At 41.3% G+C, this 21,339-nt stretch overlaps 1 protein-coding gene across 2 annotated transcripts in view; it reads left to right on the top strand.

The window, feature by feature from the left end:
• The first annotated feature begins 352 nt into the window (after positions 1-352).
• The window catches only part of ntn1a (netrin 1a), a 53,315-nt gene continuing 32,328 nt past the window's right edge, over positions 353-21,339 (top strand). Inside the window, exon 1 of one of the 2 annotated variants that reach the window (XM_061771643.1) lies at positions 353-1,807. In XM_061771643.1, the coding sequence (XP_061627627.1) occupies positions 793-1,807 (1,015 nt within the window). In that variant the 5' untranslated portion in view covers positions 353-792. The remainder of the gene's footprint in view (positions 1,808-21,339) is intronic. The other variant, XM_061771642.1, reaches the window with a different exon arrangement.

Genomic DNA, 21,339 nt, shown 5'->3' with positions numbered 1-21,339 from the left:
TTAAGAAATATATACATCCATTTAAAGAATTCTCTTTGATGAGAATATAATCAGATATATTTTCTCTATGACAATAAAATAATATATTAATTAACAAATTTTCACTTTGCAAAAAATATTGTATTATCTCAATAAGAAAAATTGAGAATATTTATTACAAATATTTTCTTGATGACAAACATATAATAAATGTATACATCTTTTTTTTTATTGTCTCATGACCAAAGAAAAATGAGCAAACATATTTTCTTTACGACAAAATGTTTTCATTCTCGCATGGCCAGAAAAACAATGACAAATATCTTCTCTTTAACAAAAATGAAGAAATGTCTACGTTAACACGTTCACTGCCATTGACGGCTTTAGAAGTAAAATATCCGCGTTAATTGGGAAGGTTGTCAGTGAAAGAGGAAATAAAATAAATAAATAAATAATCACTGTGCCCCAAAATAATCAAATATATTTTATTTATAACAAAAATGAAATAGATTCGATTGTCTGACGACGAAAAATAATCTAAAAGAAATTTTTAAAAATGTTTCACACGCACACATTTTCTCTATGAAAAAAAAAAATGGTTCAAATGGTTCATTGAAGAAATAAAAAGCACAGAGTGTGTCATCCATCAAGACTTGCTAAGCGTTGAGTCATTAATTGATGTGCACCTCTCTCCAGCAAACTTTCTCCCTCCTCCTCTCTCTCTGACTGCATGTCCTCCTCCTCCTCCTCCTCCAGCAGCAGCAGCAGCAGCAGCAGCAGCACTGCCACTTGTGGACCCGACACGCAGGGAACATGTTCCGGGCTCTGGACGCCGCGCTCGCCGTGCTGCTGGCCGCCTCCTTGCGGAGCACGGCGGGCGGCGGCCCGCCTCTCTTCTCCGCTCAAAGCTCCCCGCCCGACCCGTGCTACGACGAGCACGGCACCCCGCGCCGCTGCATCCCGGACTTCGTCAACTCGGCGTTCGGCAAGGAGGTGAAGGTGTCCGGCACCTGCGGCCGGCCCGCGGCCCGCTACTGCGTGCTCAGCTCGGCGGACAAGGCGGACGAGCGGAGCCGCGACTGCCACACGTGCGACGCGTCCGACCCCAAGCGGAACCGGCCCCCGGCCTACCTCACCGACCTGAACAACCCGCACAACCTGACGTGCTGGCAGTCGGACAACTTCATCCAGTACCCGCAGAACGTGACGCTCAGCCTCTCCCTGGGCAAGAAGTTCGAGGTGACCTACGTCAGCCTGCAGTTCTGCTCGCCGAGACCCGAGTCCATGCTGATCTCCAAGTCCATGGACTACGGCAAGACGTGGCTGCCCTTCCAGTTCTACTCCAGCCAGTGCCGAAAGATGTACAACAAGCCCAACCGCGCCGCGATCACCAAGCAGAACGAGCAGGAGGCCATCTGCACGGACTCGCACACGGACATGTTCCCGCTGAGCGGAGGTCTCATCGCCTTCAGCACGCTGGACGGCCGGCCCTCGGCGCACGACTTCGACAACTCGCCGGTCCTGCAGGACTGGGTGACGGCCACCGACATCCGGGTGACCTTCAGCCGGCTGCACACCTTCGGCGACGAGAACGAGGACGACTCGGAGCTGGCGCGGGACTCGTACTTCTACGCCGTGTCCGACCTGCAGGTGGGCGGCCGCTGCAAGTGCAACGGACACGCGTCCCGCTGCGTCAAGGACCGCGACGGGCAGCTGGTGTGCGAGTGCAAGCACAACGCGGCGGGACCCGAGTGCGACAGGTGCAAGCCCTTCCACTACGACCGGCCGTGGCAGAGGGCCACGGCCCGCGAGGCCAACGAGTGCGTCGGTGAGTGCGTCTTATTCCATCTCCTCTTCCCTCTTCCCTCTTCCCTCTCTCTCTGGAAGTAATCGCAACCTCATTTCATTCTTTCATATCCTGACTTGACTTGAATCGCTTTATTTCGGTCTGCAATTTTAAAGAAGAAAACAACCCATTATTATTATTATTATTATTCAGAATCATCATTCTTGCATTAGTCATAGCCTATTATTAGCAGGAGTGGGATTTTTCTGCTATTTCTAACGTTAATATGAATAAGGTGATGATGATGATGATGATGATGATGATGATGATGATGATGATGATGATTGGGGTCGTAGTAGCAGTAATCAAACTAATCAAATTATATTTTACTTTGTATACTAGATATAAATTATTTATATACTATATATAAATATATTTATGTAGTGTATTTATAGAGCTTCTATATTATTTTAATACATTTTTGCTCATATTGCATGAACATTTAGAAATAGGAATATTCATCAGGACTACGAAGCAGTATTATTAGAATATTACTATTATTATTTTTATGATTACTATTGTCATCATTTTTATTATTTGTCATTATAGTGATTTATAGTATTATGTTAAGCTGTGTTTTGACCATTTTCTTCCTCAGTTACTCATAAAATGATGATGATTAATATTATGAATATCATGATTATTAATGAGTTACTCATTATATAGCATACTTATCTACTGTATATATGAATATGCAGTGTATGGTAACAATTTTTCAACAGTAATTTCTGTTATTCATCCAGCCAGCCATTTTCTCCCCTGTTCAGGGTCACGGGGAGCTGGATCATCATCATTCCAATCATTTCTGATGTTCTATTATTATATATTTCTTTGAGTTTTTCATCTGTTAACGAGCCATTTCCAGGAATCCCAAAATTCTTTTTATTCAATTTGATGCAGGCTGACTATTGAAGTGTTTTTTTTTTTTTTTTTTTGTCCATCGAGGGAATCTTTCAACAATTACAAAACAAAGACAGTTCGAATTATTTGCTACATTAAAAACACATGATACAACAAAAACAATAATCATAATCATAAGCGTAATTGTAATAATAATACAAAATAATAACAATATTTGGAAATTACATTAATCTCCAGAATGTTATCGTTCTCTGGTTGAGAGAGGCTTAAAATATTATTGCTAACTTCTTAATGATGTTTTTATGTCCAATAAGAATGGGCAATGATACTGTAATTTATGTCGTGATAAGACATTAGTTGGCTATTTTGCACAGGAAATAAAAGGACATTGGCTATAGGTCAACATTCATATGTGCCAGTAATTGGATCATTATTCATTCAATTTCTTAGGCCTATTTAATTGCAGTTCTTTTATGACATGACATGCATAATACAATAATATAGTTCATGTGATTATTTGCAATTAGCAGTATGTTTTTAGCCATCCCGGGGAATTTCAAAAATGAAAAACTGCTGTATTTTCTTAAATTTGTGCCACACCCTGCAGCAAAAAAACAAAAAAGGTGAATTGATGAAATCTTGCTTGACAGTTCGCACACACGCTCACCACTTGACACACGGCAGGTGTTGAACATGCTCCTCCGTCATCACGTGTGTTTACGCCGAAGCTTTAGAATGGGTTTGATTCTGGAGGTCACAATATGCTTTCTTAATACATAACCATACAGTATAAGGTGGCTTTAATCTCTATGGTCGTTTGAAAGACAAGTAAAACATTGTAGTTATGGTTTCCCTTAAAGGGCCATTATCACAGTGGAACGATATTCAGTAAATGTATAGTCCCCTCATAATTTTTTTTAGCGATAACTAGTTTTGAAATATGATGTCAAGGAAAACAATTTCTTCAAATTATGAAAAAAAATAGTTTGGTCACAAAAAAATGCAATCCCAACATTATTCATTTTGGAATGGATTTTAGCAAGAAACATGAAGTAGCTGCACATGATTTGCTTTCACGGGCCACATAAAATGATGTGGAGGGCCACATCTGGCCCCCGGGCCGTGAGTTTGACACCTGTGATTTAGCGTGTTCAAAGAACATTACATGCATGTTTTTTTTTTTTTATGTACCCAGAGAAAACCCACACGAGCACATGCAAAACATGCAAACTCCACACAGGAATATAATAGAATAGAACGGAACCCATGACCTGTGATCTGTGAGGCGCTAACCAGTCGGCCACCGCACCACGACTGAAATCATTCCTTTTCAAGGTGTTTTACCAATTCTAATCTATATTTCCGTAATATAATATGAGCACTAGCAACGTTATATTTGTATACTCTCCAAATCGTGCGACTGTAACAGATTAGGACCACACCATCCATTCCACACGCTTCTCCAAAAAAAAAATTCTTCAGCGTCTCTTTATTCAAGTGCACTTTACTGATTACATCCACAAGGATCTTGAAGGACCCTCGTGCACCTCGACCCCATCCCTGCCTTTTTTTTTTTAATCCATTTGGGTTATTGAATGTGCACAGCGCAGGAAAGGCTTCTAAGAGGAACTGCTGAGCAATGCCACGGAATTGTACAGAAAAAAAATGCAAATAAGTGGATTCATAAATAGCCAACCGGGAATAGGCAGGAGTTTCTTCAAAATTCAGTGTTTCAATCTCGTTCAAAACAAAACGGTGGTGCCTTAGGATCTCTTTTTTGTTATAACCCAAAACATTCTTACCTAAAATCATCTTTCCCCATTGAAATGAACAGAAATGTCATGTATCTTTCCACTGATGTTATGCTTCCTCTTGTGTACATGCCACCAGGGGGCAGTATAATACATACTGTATGTGTAAACATGAAGAAGACGGTCACAACTGCTCATTAAGCAGCAGTAACATACACAGGATAAAGAATCAGAATCATCTTACGGTACTGTATTTGAATTTCGGTCAAGATCGTCGTACTTTGAGAGCCAAGTAACGTTTGAGGTGTAAAACGTTTGAGAATCACTGGGTTTAATCAGTGATTAAGAGTTGTGTCTCGAGTTACGGTATATTCAAGCTCCATGATGGCAACAGCTGCTTTTTCAGAGCAACCATTTGTATAATTTCCCAGCAGAATTAGCAACAAGCTGCGCCACAGGCCTCTCGCAAACAGCCTGCCTACCACTGCTAATATTCGGTAAAACAGTGCGCAAACCGCGGCTTCACCGTTGCGTACAGAAGACCGCTGGCTCACGGCTCGACTTTCCGTCAGCCGCGTGGGGAGATAAAAGAGACGCGCGAAGGCCGAGCGGATCGTCTGCACAGCGGACAACATCAATTTATAAAAAAGAGCTGTAAACACAGAGAAGAGTGAAAATGGGAAGGATGTTTTCCTCTTGCTGGAAGCTACAGTGGAAATAAAGTCTACACACCCCTACTCAAATGCTATTTTTTTTTCTGGGTGATATACAAATTCAATTTGACCTATAACCTGTACAACTCAAATTCAATTTTTTCGAGAGCGTAAGTAAAAATAAACCACTGAGATAAGTGCGCACGACCACCTAAGTGTGGCTATGGCTGTGTTCAGAATGAACCGATCATATTCAAACTCATGTTAAATGGGAGTCAGCACACACCTGTCACCATTTCAAGTGCCTCTGATGAACAGAAAATGAAGTTCAGCTGTTGTTAGTAGGCTTTTCTTGACACTTATTTGCTTTCTAGCAGAATGCGTTGTCTTGGTCTGACAGTTGAACCGGGGTGCGTACACTTTTTATATCCACTAGTTAGTGCCTGAATGGGGCGACGGCGCACGTGAGGATATGTTGATTTCTTAGCGAAGGAGCAAAATGCAGTGCAAAGTACACGTCAAGTCAGGTTGTACTCAGCTTTGTTTGACTGAAAAATGCATCACGGCAGCGCTTTAGAAGCTGGGGGATGCTGCTTTATGAAGCGCACAAACATTAACCAGACCTGCAGCCACATCTGAAGGCTATCAACACAAGCACGGAAACCTGCAGACGTCTGCACAAAGCAAAGGATCATTTCTATTTCTGTGAGTTCCTATGGGAAAAATGGCTTCAAAATCCAAGAAACAGGAAGCTGACCAGCATCCCATCATAATTTATATATTTTTTTTCATTCTTTTTTTTTTTAATTAAAAAAAAAAAAAAGCATCCTGTATTTTATCATCTGGCTCAAACACCTATTGAACAAAATACTGCTGGTGATTGAGCACTGCAACTTTTACGACCCTGACGCGTGATCAAAATCATTTAGCATGAAATAAAAGTGGTGGCTGTTACAATTAGCTGCTTTTGTGCGGCGTGTGGACGTCTGGAGGATCTTGAAGCAATTAATGTCAGTGTTTAGGCAGGCGATCGCTCCCAAGCAGAAATTTTGGAGCTGTCAAGAGGCTCATTCCAGAAGCAATTGGGTTTTGATTAAATAGAAGTTTTGCACTGAGGATCAATCCTAGCAGGGCTTTGAAATGGAGTACTAAGTTAATACAGTATGCAGTGCAGAGGACAAATTTTTTTTTGTTAAATTTATGTTTGTGTTACTACAGCTTTTTAGGATTCTCATTGCTGTTGACAAAAGGTAGGTAACAGTCCAATAAGACACAAAAATAAAATAAAATTCCACATTGAAATCCCTAAAATTGAATGTGTCTCTTCAATTTACTGTCTTTTTAGTTTAAAGGCGACACATTGTGAGTTTTTATCACAATTTAAAACCATCTCCTAACATGTCTGTGACATGCTTTCATCAAAATACTCCAAGGATCAACAGTTAGAGAACATTTGACAAATTTTATATTTTTTGTCTTGCTGAAATTAGCCTGTTTGAGAGGGCCCCATAAACTGCTGGGCCAATGGCAAGTGTTGATTTCATTACCATGACGATCAGGGGTGGAGCTAGGGCGTTGAACAGGCAAGCAGACGTTTTTTACAAGCTGATAAAATCAGTTTCACTCATGGAGGCAGCACTTCATTCATTAGACTCTGACACATGACTAAATAGAAATACGTTCCTCTACTGTGTCAACTACTTAACCGAGCCATCAAGTATGTGCCGCTTCACAGAAGCTAATGTTGTCAGTTACCGCTTAACTCAAACTCAGCGCAGCTCTGCTTACCTTTTGGCTTTGACAAGATCACAAGTGAGTCCCAACCATGCGGCGCGAGGGCGTTTCCGGCATGATAGCGTTTCTGGCAGCTTGAAAGTGGCTGTGGACCTTTGCCCGAGTTCGCTGATCATGTTTTTGGGCGGAGAAATTCAGCGTGGGGGCGGTGGTTATGTAAATTAGCCTCACTTTTAAGTAACAGTAGGGCAGAGGTGCAGAAAGCTCCACTCACAGACATTTTCATAAATAGACTGATAAAAGATTTACTTGGGTGTATAATTTCATACTTGATGGGTGGACAGGCTCTCCAGAGACCCACATACTTGTATACAAGCAACACGTAATGGAGTCTACGTGTGTGAGTGTGTGTGTGTGTGTTCAGCCCAGCAATGGAACCTTGTCCTTGTTTTGGGGAAACAGTTTGGTAGGGAGCCACGCTGCCACTGAAGGAAACGTGTTACGTGTCACCTCTTGGCATGTTCCCACTTGTACTTGTCTCCTTTCCTTGGTGTTTGAACTCAACTTTTACAAAGGCCAGACCGACGTTGTTATTGTAAAGACACATTTTTACAATGCGGTCATCTCACCCTTGGAAGATGCTGACGATAATTGTGCCCGAGGGGATCTTTGGCTCCATCTTTCTCTATTCTTGACATAAATCTCCAGGAACTTTTGTAAAATGTTTTTTATGAATACATTAACATTTGATTGACATTGTCAGTGATTTGTATTTCATCATTCATCATCAGCAGCCACAAGTATGAAGAAACGTTAAGTACTGTAAAATAAAACTATAAAACTAAAATGAAATAAAACAACTCACTTTACTCGACACATAATGTAGAGGGAACAGGAAACAGTTTGCTGGCAAGCCTCTGCGGTCATTCTCATGCTAGCCATTAGCCATTACGCTGTGCTATATTCGGCTACTGTACATTACTGTATATGTAATTGGCATTCACATTGGAGCCGTGAACTCTCCATTGAAATGAATGGAAATACCATCAAAATTTGTAAAAAAAAAAAATGTTTAATGAAAATTGTACTCTACTGTATTGTACTCCATAAAAACACACAGTTGTAACATAATTGAATAGAATGTAAAGAATTTAACAATTTGTGCATCATGATTTCATGCTTCAGTTCCCACTGACGTTGTGCTCTTTCTGGTGTGTGCGCCTCGGCCACTAGGGAGCATTATAATACATACGTATATACACGAAAGAGAGGGTCTCAACTGCTAAGTAAGCTGCAAAAAATAGTAATAGTTTTTTTGCATTTGTATTGCTATGTTGTCGGTCTACATGTGTTGCTGTACCGTTTATGTAGAAGTTGCTTAAAAGAGTTATAACACCGTAACATCAATGCTAGTTTTGTAAGCCAGCCCATTGTGTTTTGTATTTCATGTTAGCATTAAACTAGCGGATATTGGTCTGATGGAGTTATGTGGTTTGGTTAAACTGAATTTGACCAAAGTTTTGTTTGATTTTCAAGGCATATTTGGACAGAACATTTTGGTTCAAGTCCAAAGTGTTCCACATTTGATGTATTTGACTTGTGAGCTTCCAGGCAATTCATTTCTACATTTTGAATAAAATGCATTTTGTTCAATATTTCTGCCACTGTCAGTCAATAAAAATGGGCAATATCATCAGCATTTTACATACAGCTCTTGTGCTGGAAAACATGAGATTATTTTGTGGCATTTCTCATTGTCCAACTACATATGTGAAGAAGTCTATCTTTATAATGTAAGCTGCTAGTGTGTTAATGACAACTCTTATGCATACAAATGCCCAAACAATGACTAGGATCCACTTGGAAAATCAGCCGAATTGCTGCAAACTGTTAAGTCCAAGGCAGTTTCATGGACACAGCGTGCACACACACTGATATTCTGACATTATATCATTAACATGTGTAATGAATAAATTGTGTGAATGAGGCGGTTTGGCGGGTGATGCATGCATGCTGTGATTTGGCACAAAAAGTGTGTGTGTGTGAGAGAGAGAGAGAGAGAGAGAGAGAGAGAGAGAGAGAGAGAGCTCCAAACATTTGTGTGTAATCAATACTCAGCGCCAGATAACAAGTAGATGGGGTCACACTTAACACTCACAAGTACCGTAACTTTCACTCATTATCTCTATGAGGGACCCTGGCCGGCTTGAAATGACACAATTGCCACATTTAGAGCTAAAATAGGAAACAACTGTTTTACCCTCCAGAGCTACGTAACGTCAAAGCAACTAATCGGCCACTTGTGCTGAGTCACAAACACATGCTGAGTACCTAAGGAAGCCAATGAACGTACTTGTGCAACATACCTTGTATGTGTTTTAAAATCATGGGCTCTATTTTCATAAACCGGCGAAAATCCGGCCTGGTGGTTTTGCAGACCGGCGCACCCCGGCGGATTTGTCGACAGCCGACTTCATTCGCTGCCAATCAAAGAGGCTCCTCTCATTCCCTTTAAATGTGACAGTCAGATAATGTAAATTATTAAATACACTATGAGCTGCTAATAACCGCAGGTGGACCTCACACAGGTGGACCTCACACAGGTGGACCTCACGTATCTATGCCCACACTCTATCATTCGTGTGCTTCCCCCCACACCCCCTTAGCTGTACAAAATATAATATTGAGGATAATAATGAATTGATTTCTACAATGATTCAGACACACTCACAGCACACACTAAAAAACGAGCGGCAGTGGCCGAGCTTGTTACAGTTCCCCTCTTGTGGCTGATGGGCCTCAAACAGCATCGGCAGCACTGATAAAAATAAAACAGTTTGATGCAAGGTCCGAGCCGCTGACAAACATCTGCCCGGCGACAGTCGCACAAGTCGCCGACGGGACCACCGAGTGCGAGTGAAAGCCCGTCGGGACCGCAAGGCCGCTGCTCCACGCAGCAACGTGTGATTAATGGCTGGATGAGGTTACAGGCGGCGACACCGTGCTGTTGCTTTAGCTTAACACTCTTCGTGTTATTCGAAACAACACACAATCACACACACACCCCACACGCTTTCCTTTTGGCTCCACAAGCACAACGCACCCCACTCAAGTCAAATAATAACAATAGGAACTAAATGATTAATACTAAAAATACTACTGGTAGTACTACTACCACTTACACTACTTTCAGTACTACGACTATTACAACTAACACTTCTACGACAACTATTTGACTTATTAATACATCTCATGCAACCTCTACTATGTCTAACTTTTTTTTACACTGCTCTACTATATGTACTATAAATACTACTACTTATATGACTTCTACTAGTACCTCTACTACTACTACTAAGTGTACTTCTATTATTACTACAACTAGTTCTACTATTTCTACCACTACTACTTCCATAACACTGCTTCTTATTCTGCTACTTAGACCAATATTTCTGCTTCCAAGACTACTACAGATACTTCTACTGTTAATACTACTTCTTTACTATTTATACTATTACTGCTACTACTACTACGACTACTTTATCTACTACTTAGTCTGGTACTTTTTATACTCCTACAACTCTCTTCAATTGCTACTACATATACGAGTACAACTACTACTACCTTTTATACAACTTTACTACTTTTACTTCTGCTATTAATACTACTTCTTATGGCACCTCTACTCCTACTTCAACTACTACTAATTCTACTATTATTATACTACTTCTACCATGACTAATTTTTAAACAACTACTATTATTTTTACTACTTCTGCAACTACTTCTCATAATACCGCTTCTACTCTTACTACAAAATCTCCCACTACTACTACATCATTTATTCATAGTATTTGTACAACTACTATTTCTACTTCTTTAAATACTACTTCTACGAATACTGCTACCTATTTTTCCTCTACTACTTCTACTATTTCTCGTACTATTGCCATGTACATTAATTTCAGCAAAAGCTTTAAATTAAACATTTAAAGCAGCACTCTCATTCAGCTTTTTTCCCATAATATTGTATTTTTAAAAACATACAGTAATGACATAATTCAATAGAATGTAAAGAATTAAACAGTTTCTGCCACATTTTTTGCTTCAATATAGTGGAAATTGTGCTGCTCCTTCTGGTGTGCAAGTCATGGCCACCTGGGGGCAGTATAATACAGACATACAGCTATATGCATGAGATGTCACAACTCGTAAGCAGCAATAATAACCGTTCTTTGCAGAAGATGAAGAATATTTGTGAGTTTTGTTATTTCATGTGTACGTGTTGCTCCACCGTTTGTGTTCAAATATCTGTTATAGTACCGCAAAACTGATTTTATTTGTTACAGTAAATTTCAATTGGGAGTGGCAATAAAAAGAACTGTTTACTACTTGCCAAACTGCTGGTTGTTGCAAAGTGAGTTGACTTCACTGCCACCATACAGCGCTCGTATGTCAAATTTTTGCTCTCAAGTCAAAGCAAAACATCAACCAAATGGTTATATCTCAAAAAACCCATACATGGGACCACTCAGTTCTCAAAGCACCACTGTACTGACTGTGCGCATCAGAATGTAATAAGCCAAAATATATCTCACAAGGTCTGCAGATAAAAGTTTTTCCTTACAGGCGTAGGAAGACATGAACACACACACACTCACTCACACACACAGAACATAAAGCAAATGCATCTGCGACGCATCAAACTTTCATTTTTGCGTCAAACAAGCTGACTCGAAAAAAAAAATAAATACAAAGTCATTGGAATTCCTTGTGTGTGATGGTGAATAGCTCCGGCTAATTTATTACCAATGGCTTTGTCTTTCCCATATAAGTCAAGGCTCAGGGTTGTGTGTGTGTGTGTGTGTTATCACTTCAGGTCATGAGGGTTTTTTTAACGCCCAGTCGGCATGGATGCCTTCAAGTCCTGGTGGTGTTTGTGTGTCATCCATGTAGTTTGCTTTTCATGTTACAGTTGCACAAAGAGGTCGCGGTCAGCAGAGGTCAGCACCGGATACCGACCCACACGCTCGTCATCTACTGCGGCACACGCACGCTGCATGAAAACAAGATGTGTGTCTCCATTCCGGTTATATACATGACTGCTTGCATCATTTTGGTTGAACTGGAATGCAAGTTGTTTTGGGGGTTTTTGGGGGGTTGGAGGCGAAAGTTTGCCAGGTCATCTCAATTTGCCAGGGGTGATCCTAGGTTAATCCATCACTCATTAGCTCGCACAGATAGCGACACATGGTAGGGTGAAGGGGTGGGAGCTCATCAGTGTTCCTAACCCCCTCCGGCCCCCTACTCGTTCTGTCTTTGTCCCACTCTTTTCCCACTTTTCTACTCTGCTCGCTCAATACTGAAGTTACGGCGCAGGGGTGTGCAAACTACGGGCTGTGGGCTGTGGAGGGCCCGCGACTGCATTTGATAGGGACCACCATACAATTCTAAAAACGAATAAAACCTCAGAGGATCTATTTTTTGGTTTATCTCTGCTTGTTCAATAATTTTTGTGTTTAAAAAAATGCTTTTATTTTCTAATGCAATTGCAATGGGCGTCAATTATCTGCGGATTTTCACTATTCACCGTCTGGGCCGGTCCCTATTCCCTGCAAATCGTGGTGGTCCACTATACAACAAATTGCACAATGTGATCGTTATAAATTTAATGTATATTTACATAATACATTACATTGCCTCATAGCACATTGTTAAAAAAAATATATAGGGCCAGTGATCGTGTACAGTATCCCTCTGAACTTTTTAAACAATGACACTGAAATCAATGACATGAGTTTTATTCGTTGCAGAGCTTTCCAGTTTTTGGGGCAGAAAATCGAAAAGGCGATCGACCACAAGTTATACGGACTTTGGGATGGAAGAGTTTAATAAAACAGCTGGAATGGGTGGTCTTGCCAATGAGTGTTTTATAGATAAACATCCATCCATCTATCCATTTTCTGAGCCGCTTCTCCTCACTAGGTTCACGGGCATGCTGGAGCCTATGCCAGCTATCATCGGGCAGGAGGCGGGGTACACCCTGAACTGGTTCCCAGCTAATCGTAGGGCACATACAAACAAACAACCATTCGCACTCACATTCCCACCTATGGGCAATTTAGAATTGTCAATTAACCTACTATGCATGTTTTTGGGATGTGGGAGGCACGAAACCCAGGCAGGCACGGGGAGAACATGCAACCTCCACACAGGCGGGGCCGGGTTTTGGTCCTCAGAACTGTGAGGCAGATGCTCTAACCGGTTGTCCACCGTGCCGCCTAGATAAACATGGACCATTGAATTCGTCTGGGTGAGTGAATTAACCAAATAAATTAATTAATTAACCCCAAAAATATTTTCCTAAATAATTTTTTTTTAACTTTTAACATTAAAATAAATGTAATTAAATTGAAAGAAAATTGAATTGAAACCCCCCCAAGAAAAAAAACTAAAATACAACCAACTGCAGAATTATCCCATTTTGCTCGGCTCTGTGTGAAAGACACAGCTGAAAAAAAATGCTGGCTTTACTGTTATGACTCGAGCCCCTTTCACATCCCCTGTGAAAACTGGCTTTTCCCATTTGCCAGTGGGCTTTGTGAAAGTGACTGACACAGAATGGGGGTGCAAATGTAAACTGAGAATTTTGGAGGTAGCATCAGAGCATGTTACTGTGTGAAAATCCTGCCTTGGCACAGGCGAATAGGACGCACCACATATGTGGAATCTGTGAAAGAGGCTCTCGAGAGGAGAAAAAAAAATCTACGCTGTCTTCCTTTTCTCTACTCTTTCCCTCCATATTTCCCCTCCCCACTGCCTCTGCATCCCCCCACTCCTCTTTGGGGACAAAAGAGCCAATTAATTAGGCTCAGTGTCCAACAGAGAGCAAGATAGGAGTTTAGAAATTGCTGGCTTCAGCTGATTGAGCTTCTCCGTAGGGTGGTGGGGTGGCAGGCACAAGAAGAGAGGGGAAGTGAGGCAGGGCGGGGGCGCAATAACGACGGAAGAGAGGGGGTTTTTACTCATCGTGCTACCAGTGAGCGTTATTTAAATAACTTCCAGTGCTGCTTCTGAGTGTGTGTGTGTGTGTGTGTGTGTGTTTGTACATGTGTGGTAATGTGTGCTTTTAAGTTGAAGTTTCCCACATGAGTCCCTGGCTGCTTCTAATAACAGTGGTCTCCAGTGGTCCACACCAGAGGATGACAAAGTAAACAAAGGAAACCTCATTACGGGGCTGGGGCGATAAGGAAATTATAAGGAAATTGAGTCATTAAAGGTAATATTTGTCTTATGAGATAATAGTGAGGAGTCACTTCCAAAATGGACTTTTTAAGTGAAAACCAGTTTGGCTTTAGAGCAAAAAGGTCCACCTTGAGCACACTCATGGACCTGGTGGAGGGAATATCCACGAACAGAGACAATAAAGAATTCACCTCTGGCAGTTTTTATAGACTTTTGATCATAGTATATTAATGAAAAAAAATAGAGAGATAAATACATACGAGGTCTGACATACAGGTGGATGAAAAGTTACTTGATGACAGATTTCAATATGTGCAATTTAATAATGAATATTCAAATTAATTAAAGATCACTTATGGGGTTACCAAAGGCTCAATGTTGTGCCCCTAAGTATTCATACTATATAGTAATGATATCTGTAATATCTCCAAAGCTTTCAAATGTCTTATTGCTGATGACACAACTCTCTTTAACTCAGGGGAAAAAACCTAGAACAAATTCTGACTACTGTGGAAAATGAATTAAATACACAAACAAATTGGTTTGATATTAATGTAGTATCACTTAATTTAATCAAAACTAAGTTTATATTTTTTTTGCACTGTACTGATTAAAAAACAGGCAGAAATCATGATCAATTCCACTGAAATAGAAAGAGTATATGAAAATAAATTCCTTGTTGTAATAAACTATGTTGAAGGTCTCATATATAAATTGCAGCCATTCAGTTTTGGTGCCTTTTATACAAAACAGCGACCTTGAGGGAAAAAGGTAGACGAACGACAGCTTTTACAGGTAGTGAAGGTTTATGTTATGACTCTGAAACTACCTCCCAAGGTGGAATATTGCCAGCTCATTCCACCATGGTGCCAGTCATACAGAACTTCCATCCATCCATCCATTTTCTGAGCCGCTTCTCCTCACTCGGGTCGCGGGCGTGCTGGAGCCTATCCCAGCTGTCATCGGGCAGGAGGCGGGGTACACCCTGAACTGGTTGCCAGCCAATCGCAGGGCACATCGAAACAAACAACACTCACAGTCATGCCTATGGGCAATTTAGAGTCTCCAATTAATGCATGTTTTTGGGATGTGGGTGGAAACCGGAGTGCCCGGAGAAAACCCACGCAGGCACGGGGAGAACATGCAAACTCCACACAGGCGGGGCCGGGGATTGAACCCGGGTCCTCAGAACTGTGAGGCTGACGCTCTAACCAGTCGGCCACCGTGCCGCCTCATACAGAACAACAACCCAGAAATGTTGATGCGATTCACACAGAGCTACAAAAAGGACTGAAAACATTTTAATGTGGCCATGTCAGTTACAGATTCAACAATTCAAAATTAACATTAAGTCCAAATGTGGCCAGGGTATGAATCATTTTGGCTGCACTTGTAAGCAAGTCCACATTATGGGTTTTTAGTTGAACAGTTGTGGTTTTAACCTAGACAGACAGTATTGGGTTTCTGCAAAGGTTTTCCAAAGCAGTGGGCGGGAAATGAAATGAACCCGGAGTCCCAATAACAAACAAGGTCAGTAGAAAAATAAAGAATGGAGCGATGGCAAACAAAGATAGAAAGAAGGAAAAGAATAACAGTGGCCAGTGTATGGATGCTGACCCGATTGAAAATGACACCTCTTGCGCCAACACACTGGAGGTTCATATTTGACAGAAACAAAAATGCACTTTGGAGTACAACACACATTGACATTTAGACAGATGGGTTGAAACGACGTCTTTTACAAATGTGATGCAATGATGTTGAAAAATAAGTGTTGACATGTCAATGCATTTTTTTTTTTTAATTCTTATCAGATAATGCTTAAGTGGCCTATTTGATAATTGCAGAAAATGTTTTTGGCCTAAAAAGCTGAACAATTATTTCGTAGTTACTGTCAATCTGCTGCCAGAGAAAACATAGACAACTATTTAAAACACATGGAGGTTGATTTTACATAGTCACTTACAATTAACTGTCAGTGTATACTGGTCACAGTACTTGGATGGGCGTTTAACTTTAGAAAATGTTCTTTACCCACTGATTATATGAGCTATTTGACGTTTTTTTTTGTTTTTTTTCATTCAAAGATGAATTTAATTCCAAAAGAAAAATGCTATTTTGAAGTCACAATTTTGCAACTTTTGTTGTTTTGTGTTATCAGCGACACACAGGCCAGAATAAACATCAGTTTAAAACAGGCAACAAAAACAATTAAACAATTAAACAATGTCTGTGGAGTTGATTACTTTTGGCAAATTAAATGGATTTTAACAAACACTACCCTTCAAATGATGCATTTTAATTGTGATCGTGTGCATTCATTTCTTAACTGCTGATGGCGGCTCTATGATGCCACCGCCTTTATTTGTACAAATAATTATTTGAACACTAATCACTGTTAAATGTGACCGTTGCCATTTAATGCAAGATCATTTTAAGTTCTCTGAAAGGCTTTATGTTTTGGAAGGAGCTGCTGTTTTGGTCAGCAACAGAGTTCAAATAGGCTGAGGTAATTACGCTTACACGTGAAAAGGAAAAGGAAGATGTCTACTTGAAGCACAATACCTTTGTCTGTACACTATTTGAGGACATATTGTAGTTATTTTGGGGACACCTTGTATATTTAAAATAAATCAAATTCATCCCTCCAGGTTCCTGGTTGAACTGGAGCCTATCCCAGCTGATTTTTGGGGAAATTCATCGTTCTATTTGGAAAAATATATCTAATTCACAATGTGAATTTTGCTAACTGATACATAGAAAAATACAACTACGATCACATTATTGGTGTGACAAATCTGCATTTTACTGCAAAAGGCTACCTTTCCTCTTCTGTGTTGAAGCCATTTGTTGATTGTGGAAAAGAGCACGCCTCCTTTCACTAATGGCTTTCCTGCAATGACTCAATCACAATGAGGTTTTGGGTTTCCGAAATCACAACGGTCTTCATGTTCCTTCCTCAACTGTATCCTTCCTGCCCAAGTCGCAAGTGTCACATTGGGTTACGGGAAATGTGAAATACTACATACAGTTTTCACTACTATTACGACGAAGGGCTACTTTTCCAAGTACCAACAATGTCCTTTGAGCAGTGGTCGTACACTGTGTGCCTTGATTTTTGCTGGCAATATTTAAATTGGTACTGGGCACAGGGAAACGCAGTAAATATTGTTATGGAGCCAAAATATCTCCTCTCCATCAGTGTCAGAAGCAATCTGGATGAAGGTAAACCGGCTGCACCCTGCAGAACTCCGGTTCTGTTCTCATACACTGATGGCTTTCCTTTCGTAAAGCGAAGGATGTTGAGGAATTCAGGGGAGATGGTGAGTCCGATTTGATAAGAATATGGGGGGGGGGGAAATGTAAGAGCGATAAATGTGTCGCAGAATGATTTGTGCTATGAGGTTTGAGATTTATGGCCCCACGACAGCTTCCTGGTCACTCCTACCCATCTCGATGTATGCTTGACTTAGTGGCAAAGATTCAACGATGTACAGCTCATGCACACCCCTGACCTCCATGAAACAAGCTTGTAAGATATGATTAGTGATTGCAGGTACTGATTTGTCTTGACTTTCTGACTAACAGTATAGAAAACCGTCTGTCCAACCGACTGAAATCAACTGTCAGCTTGTGGAATGGCAACAAAAGCTCGCGTGCCAGCCAGTCGACGGAACCTCAAACCATTAAACCCTTAGTCAGTGGGATTTATTTCTTTTCCTTTCCATTTCAACGTGTTCCTCTGTGCCTCTTTGCAAAGATTTACAGAGCTATTTGTCTCAGTTGCCACAGTACCACTTACGAATGACATTCACAGTGGGGAAGGGACAGTTGGCCCCTGGTGGAAATGAGAAAGTGGGCTAAACTTGACGTTTGGTACCGTTATTTTGCCTTTCTGATCTGTACTGCTTTTTGTCACACTACCGTCACGGTACAAACACATTGTTATGGTACCTAAAGGGGATGGCTCTAGAGATACTGCACTTGACTAGTCTACGGAGAATTCACTTTCTCCTAAACAAAGAATTTCTTCTTGTCCAACTGTTCCATTCTGCAGAGTTGAAATTTGGAACAGAATTTGATGCTGCGATCCAATCTGAAGTGAACTCTACGGAAATGTGCCCTAAGGGAGGTTTCAGAAGCGTAGTAGCTCAGAAATATGACCTTAACGAAGGAGTCTAGGTGGTCTGATTGAAGTTTGAAGAAGAATTCAACTTGCTGTGCTTGGTCATGGTGTTGTAGTTGTTAAAATGAGCCGACACTGGAATACGGTTGAGTCGTAGTTGGGCCCCCGGATTTCCCCAAAATTGGAAGGTGTCCTGGATGGAGGATTTCATGCGATTATCCGGAGTTTGAAAGAAATTAGGAGCATTAGGAGCAGTTGTTTTATCTAGACATTTCTGCAATTACAGGGCACTATTGAATAGTTACTACAGTTTGGTGTTTTTATGGTGAGTCATCAAACCTTGCTTGTATGCACAGCCCACACGCTATCACCCAAGAAAATTGCCCTTGATGGTTTCTTGAAACGAAAATGGCCAACCTCCAGGCGGAACCGGTATTAGGGTTATTTTCTGTGCAACTTTCCATTGGGCGCTACTCAGTGCGTTTTAGGGAGTCGTGTTGGGGAACCCTAAGATACATAGCTTTTTACTAAGGTACACATAAAGTTGTTGGGCATGTTGAGGTTACCAAAACTGAACAATAATTAGCGATTCCAAGAGGGTTTTCACACTGCCAGGTACTTGGGCCTTAATGATGAACAAAGAAAGTAACCTAACCTAATCAAGAGATTTAGAGATTTTTCAGAAGTCCATCCTTGTCAAAATTTCTCATACGTTACAAGATATTTTGTCCAAAGTATATTTCATCAGGGTGTGGTAACCATAAACGCGGCAGAAAAGACATCCAAGTAAGCATTCCTATCTTGTCCCTAATCCCAGACTCATCTGTTTATCCTCAAGGATGCGTCAATCCAATATGGGAACATTTCCCAAAGTAAAGCAGGGAGTGTCGCCTTCCCACAAAACATTCTCTCGCTTCCTGTAGGGAGAGAATAAAAGAAGAAGCTATTCTGACCACAGTGAAATGTGCCTTTTCCCCCCAGAAGATCATTTGAGGAACATCTGAGGTCTTTCTTTCCTGAGGGACCTAAACTAATCTAATCCCAACATGTGGCAATTTGACATTAAAAAGCATCTGTCAAACCATGCTGATGGCTTTACCGCTTGTTATCAGGAGAATATAATGTTTTTTATAACCAATCCACATTAAATATGATATTCGATGACAGGACTTACTCAGTTCAGAACTGATCACTTTTGAACTGAAGGACAATTTATTAAACAATCAATGAGAAGTCTCATTATCTTATGTTTGACTTTTGTGTATGACCATGACCTGGATGATCAGGAGAATCTGCAAACTCGTACCTCGATGTGATGTTATAACATGCATGTCAAGTTAATTGAGGGTTAGATCCCAAATACATTGTCCATAGGTGTGAATGTGAGCGTGAATGGTTATTTGTCTACTGTATTTGTGCAATGCGGTTGTGTGGCAAACAGTCCAGGGTATACCCCGCCTCTCGCTTAAAGTCGCCCGGGATCACCCTAATGAGGAACAACTGCGAAAGAAAATTGACAAATGGATAAATACGGTACGCCATTGTGAACGCTAAGCACGCCGGACCAAATGTGTTGCACCACATAGCCTGAATATTGACCTACTCTGCGGCCTTAGTCCCATTGTTGGCTGCGCACCAGAACTAACCTCAACCCTTAAACGCCTATCCCTAACCCTGACCAAATGTATCCACCATATATCCAGATTATCATCCGACAAGTGTGAACACAGTCTGCGGTCTTGGTCCCATTGTTTGCTGCACACCAGGCAAAAACAGACGAGCAATAACACCAGCATCCATTTTAACCTGTCAAGTGTGAAGACAGCCTAAAATCTTTTGTTAAAGTTCCTGGATCAGTGGTTGATTTAATTGGCAAGGCTCTGGGATTAGCGTGAATCACAGTTGCTGAAGTGCGTGAATGAGGCAATCTCGCCGTCTCCCGGTGACAGCTTCGGCCCATCCCTGTCAACCCCTCGGGGCCAAGGGAGCATTAGAGGACCTGCCTGGATATATCTGAAGCCAAAACACTATGGATCGGCTTGTCTCGTAGAAACCAAACCCGCAGTGTAAACAGACTGGAGGTGATTTAGAGATTTGGATCGATGTCTTGCTTGTCTGTTTGCCCTGTGTTTTGTGGAGGTGGAGCACAGAGGTGACAGGGTTAGCTAATGGCTGGATGTCAAACAATGAGAGTGGAGGAAGTGGCAGAAGTGATTCCACTATTCCACAAGGAGGAAGCCTCCAGTGATCCCCACTGTGATTATCAGATCAGGCACTCAATAAACAGCCAAGCGCTCTCCTGTAAAGCAGCAGTGGTTCTTGCTTTTTCCTGCCACGGGAACTGTAAATCCACTTAGGAAGGATCCTCCGTGATGCCGCGACATCCGTTTTCTCACATCAGGTTCCTGAGCATCGAGGTGTCATGGTGTCTGCCAAACCACTCGCAAGCTCAGCCTCGCGCGGAAACGTACACGACGCGTTCGCCGGCTGTCTGACCCGATTAGCTCGTATTATGTTATCACACAGCGGAGCGTTGTCTCCGGCTTCGGATGCTGTCAAAGCTGTCAGTCCTCACACTATTAAGACAGCTGCTCTCGCCGCAGACCATTGTTGTTGAGGGGACCCGACAGGCCCCGAGGAATCTTTATTCACCCTCGAGGGGGCCGTTGTCCTGAATGGGAGCTGCCAATGTCATCCTCCAGCCATGGCATTTTTATGGCATAGGCGACATAGGCGCGACGCCCTCCACCCGAGCCCCTCCGTGTGAGCCCTCTCAACGGGCCACTTTCTCCTTCTTCGCACTATAAAGTACCTGAAAGCGATACTTCAGTAAAAGTACTAAGAGTAGGCTGTACTAGAAAAAAAGAAAATAACTGTTGGTCACAAGTCACCTTGTAGAATATTACTGTGCATTAACTACATTTAATAGTAACTAAAGAAAAATAACTTTGATAGTTAAGTCTTGGAAGTGTAAGTATTTAAGAGAAGAGTGGTTCGAATTTTGATTGTTTTTATGTATTAAAATTGCATTACTATTTATTTATTTATTTCACTTTAGTTGGCTTATGATCCAATTTAGGCAAGCTCATGATAAAAAAGAACATTGATGTTTTGACTTCACTGGATTAATATAAATTAATTTAAT

Source organism: Phyllopteryx taeniolatus, chromosome 4 (genome assembly GCF_024500385.1).
Source record: "Phyllopteryx taeniolatus isolate TA_2022b chromosome 4, UOR_Ptae_1.2, whole genome shotgun sequence".
NCBI lineage: Eukaryota > Metazoa > Chordata > Actinopteri > Syngnathiformes > Syngnathidae > Phyllopteryx > Phyllopteryx taeniolatus.
The sequence above is the reverse complement of the archived record's forward strand: the minus strand, read 5'-3'. Positions and strand labels throughout refer to the sequence as shown.